Here is a 4443-nt window from a genome sequence, read left to right as displayed (position 1 = left end):
TGGGGTGCCTTTTTCTTCTTTATCATTTCAAGCTTAAGTACGTTCATTCTGTATTCATTAAAATCTAATACTCTCTCCTTCACTGTGGCTGTTTAATGAAATGGGACATCCTGCATAGTTGTACTAGGGAACAATTCTTGGCATTTTATACTTAATGTGTTTGTTAAAGTGTAGCAATATATAACCTGCATTTTTTTTAAACGGGGAAGTAAAATGCCAATACTTCATTCCAAGGGCTAGGGTGGTATTTTTAGAATCTAATTCTTTACTGCTGGCACAATAAAACATGGGCTGGAATTAGGCCTGCTATCTATATATGTTACCATGGTTACAGAAATCCTAGAGGAATTGCACACTTTCTGAAAATGTATAATTCTCTTTCATCCAGCCAGTGAATGCAGCCCAATCTTACAAGATGAAAGTACCAAGCTCTGTCTAAATTGGATTCAAGAATTTATTTGTGTATATGGTTGTAATCTATGGTTAACGAAGTTTTATTACAACCAGTGTTGAAAATTGTGTGCTACATGTGGTGGGGGGGAGAGAACATAAAAGCTAGCTGCAGCTATATACACACACTTACCTAACAACACTCCTTGCATCAAACCACGACATTAATTGTCTTCTGAATTTTACCTTGTGACGTTCAACTTAAAAAAGTCACAAAAAATGCAAGTATAACAGTTATGTATCTGTATTATAGAATCAGAATATCCGAGTTGGAAGGGACCCACAATGATCATCATGTCCAACTCCTGAGTCCCCGAAGGATCACCCAAAAAATGAGACCTTGTGTCTGAGAGCGTTATCCAAATGCTTCTTGAACTCCACCAGGCTCAGGGCTGTGACCACTTCCCTGGGGAGCCTGTTCTAGTGCTTGACTAATGCTGCTGCCTACCATGTAAAAAAAAAGAGAGAGAGAAAAGACTACATAGAGGCAACAATTATTTTTCCATTAAACATTTTTGCATTCAATTGTGGTGCCGCCTCCTGTTTCCTCCTGACAGTTCTGGTCCTGGGCTTCTCCAGCTGGAGAGACAGACACTGCTTTTTTCACTTTTAACAAACTAGACAAAAACCAGGCTTTTTTTTTGTTTGTTTGTTTTCCTCCCTGGGAGAGCTGTTGAGTGATGTTAAGGGTTAAACACTCAAAGCTCCTCAGCAGAGGAGTAACTCCCTTGCTGATGTGGATTGGCTGCAGTTTATTTTCTCCACCTATGTTATTGTTTGACTGCCCTGAAATTAATTACCGGAGCTGAGACGGGCAGTGTGGCAATGCGTAGCTGATGTGTTAACGCAGTCCCTATTTCATACATCAGGTCTGAGTCACGCAAGCTGTTTGTGAAACAGCTCCGGCATGTGCGAGGAAACGGTTCCCTGTCATCAAAAAACAGCTGAATGCCTGTGGTAGTTCAAGAAAAGTCTGAAACTTTTTCATCCTATGATAGGACAACTTGTTTAAGGAGAGGTTGGATGTGGTGCTAAGGGACATGGTTTAGGGGGTGACATTCGTGGTAGGGAGATGGTTGGACCAGGAGAGCTTGAGGTCTTTTCCAACCTTATTGATTCACTGATTCTAACTTGCTGAGGTGAGAAGCCACAATTTATAATTTCCTTCATACGGAGAAGAGTAGGGAAGGAGTCCTAGAATAAGCCCTGTGGGAGCAAAGGGTCTGACTGCTGGCCGTGCATAGGACCTCCCAGAAAATCAGACCGTATGTCTGAGCATTGTTCAAACACTTTTTGGGCTGTCACGCTCGGACCTGTGCCCCCTTCCACGGGGAGCCTGCTCCAGTGCCCTGACGTTTGTTATTTCTCACGGAAGCACGGCAGGTTGCACGTAAATTATCGGGAAACAAACAATTTATTAGGCGATCATTGCGCTTCAGGAGCGGACATGGCGGCTCAAAATGGCGCCCTCCGCCACGCGCCCCCTCAGCGCCTGCCGCAGCCCCCTCCGGCCGCCGCCTTCCCGCCCATTCCCGCCGGCCCCGCCCTCGCCCACGTGCGCGGGACTGGCGCGGCGGCTCTCGCGAGATCTCGATGTAAACAAAGCTGCGGGGGGGGGGGCGGAGGGGGCAGCGCGGGCCGTGTTTTGCTGCCTCAACCGAGCTTGGGGGCGGGACGGGGCGGGGGAGGGCGCAGCCGCTCTCCAGCTCTCTCCGCGCCCCGCCCCGTTCTGGAAAGTCAGGCGAGGATTGGGTGACGGCAGGGAGCGGCCCGCCCTCGCCGGCGCGTGATTGGCTGGGCGCCTGAGGTGCGCTTGGTGTCATTCCCCGTGGGGGTCCCAAATAGTGTCAGTGAGGCGGCGGCAGGTGAGGGGCGCGGGGCTGGGTGGGACGGGGCTGCTGTGAGGGGCTGGGCGGCACCCGGGGGGTGGCGGCCGGAGTCCCGCGGAGCGGCTGCGGGGAGGCCGTGAGGGGCGCCCGGCGGGGTCCCGGCGCTCCCCGGCCGGCTGCGGCCTGACGGACAGCGCGGGCGGGCGGCAGCGCGGGGGGCGCCGCCGGGCTCTGGGCGGTCTGTCCTATTTTATTTTTATAGCTTCATTTATTTTTTCTGCCCAGGAGTTGCTGCTCGCGGTTCCGGGGCCCACGGGAGGGTTTCTGCGGGGCGACCCCGCCTCGGCCGCTCGGTGCGGGGCCGGAGCCGCGAGCAGGCGGGGTCTGAGGGGGGCTCGGCGCGTCCCGGCCCGCTGTTCCTGTCAGGCTGGGACGGGCGTCGGGCCGCCGTCAGGCTGCGGAACGCCCCAACTTCCAGGGGCTGGGACCGCAGGGATGGAGCCCTGCTGACAGCTGGTGACATGTGGGGGTTTGGCCTTCTCTGTTCCTTCGGTTCTTGGTCCCCGGGACCTTTGGTGCCCCTCAGGGGGCACCTGTCTTCAGCAAAGGTGTTGTGAATGTACCCGCGAAGCGCCACAAGTGTGGAGGCAAACTTGAGAGGGTACAAAAAAATGACATAAGAAAGTAAAATGTGCTTCATCGTGCAGTTTGTGTTACCTGCACTGTAACCAGTTACAGATCTTAAAAGCGCGTTACGCAGCGGTTATGACTGTATGTGATGTTTATATGCGTGATTTTCTAAGACCAGGCCTCGCTGTTAAATAGCGGTCTTACATAATGCTGATAATACCTGTGTATCTGAACCATTATCTTTAATGCACAGTTTAAAGAAAACTTTCCATGTTATCATGCTGGTTTACCTTGCTTTTTTTTTTTTTTGCTTTAACGTACATGAGGTGTTTATTCAAGTACTGAAAAAAATAATTTTTTTAGAAGGCTGCAAAGGGACATTGTCTTACAGGTTTGTGTAACCTGTTTCCTTCTTCAGGAGTTTTTCATCATTTTGAAAAATATGGCAAGAACTAGTATGGTAGGCATTTTTTTATATGAAGGATTATTATTAAAAAAAATGTGTTTTCTACAGGTATCTGCAAAGAAACAATGGCGACAGAATCTCCACGCCGCCCTAGTCGATGTACTGGAGGAGCAGTGGTTCGTCCACAAGCTGTCACGTAAGCACCTTCTGGAAGAAAAACCCATATTTGAAGTGTTTTTTGTGTCTCATATATGAAGAACCCAGCCCAAACTCTCTGCCAAAGCCAGCTGTGAGAGTTTCTGCTGACAATACAGTTCTGTTGCATTGAGTATTTTCTAATGAAAGAAAGTCAGCAGTTGTTGCTTTCCTGTCTCCTGGGCCTATGCAGGTCAAACTGCCTCCCTCAATGGGCTGCTTTTAATGTAATACAACAAAACCTTTGGTCAGCCTTCAGAGCTGTACAGTTTAAAGATGAATATTTTATCTTAAAATGTTTTGTTGTTTACTTACACAATTTTGTTTAACAAACACCGCGCTGGCCACAGATGAATGACTGCAAGCCTCTTCCTGGCTAGAGGGAACGCGTGTACCATGTTCCTTTCTTGCTGTTCCTGTAATAATACCTTGTCACAGGGATGGATGTATTAAAACGTATAACCTACCACTGTAACACAATAAATTGTGTTAGAGGTTTGTCTTGCAGCCATGTGAAAGAAGTATTTGTATTGTGGAATCTCTCAACAAATTCATTTGTTCGCAGTGACCTTGTCTTCCAAGGAAGCTTGTTCACTGGAAAAATAATAAAAACAGTGTAATAATAGGATTACCATAGCTTTTTTTTTTTTGTTTTGTTAAATATAGTGGCTTGTTGATCAGCTGTATCTTTTCATTTCAAAACTTTCAAGTATTATCTTTTATATGAGAATTTATATATGCTGAGCAACATGCAGCACCCTGCAGAGATTGGCTGCTTATGTTAAACTCCTAAATTGTTATAAACAGAAGATGGTAGTGGACTTGCAAAGAACAAAAATGTATAAATAAACTTTTTGAACCTGATTCTACTATGAATTTTAAGACTTCTAATGCTAAGTGTTCTGTGTTTTTTTGTTTTTTTTCAAGCAATGA

General features: G+C 47.3%; 1 protein-coding gene across 8 annotated transcripts in view; it reads left to right on the top strand.

The window, feature by feature from the left end:
• The first annotated feature begins 2163 nt into the window (after positions 1 to 2163).
• Positions 2164 to 4443, top strand: part of BCAS3 (BCAS3 microtubule associated cell migration factor) — a 351964-nt gene continuing 349684 nt past the window's right edge. For all 8 annotated transcript variants that reach the window (XM_035343348.1, XM_035343346.1, XM_035343352.1 and 5 more), the window contains exons 1-2: positions 2164 to 2315; positions 3424 to 3511. In XM_035343348.1, the coding sequence (XP_035199239.1) occupies positions 3441 to 3511 (71 nt within the window). In that variant the 5' untranslated portion in view covers positions 2164 to 2315; positions 3424 to 3440. The remainder of the gene's footprint in view (positions 2316 to 3423; positions 3512 to 4443) is intronic.

Source organism: Oxyura jamaicensis, chromosome 19, assembly GCF_011077185.1.
Source record: "Oxyura jamaicensis isolate SHBP4307 breed ruddy duck chromosome 19, BPBGC_Ojam_1.0, whole genome shotgun sequence".
NCBI lineage: Eukaryota > Metazoa > Chordata > Aves > Anseriformes > Anatidae > Oxyura > Oxyura jamaicensis.
Note: the sequence above shows the minus strand (reverse complement) of the source record. Positions and strands in the feature narration are given on the sequence as shown.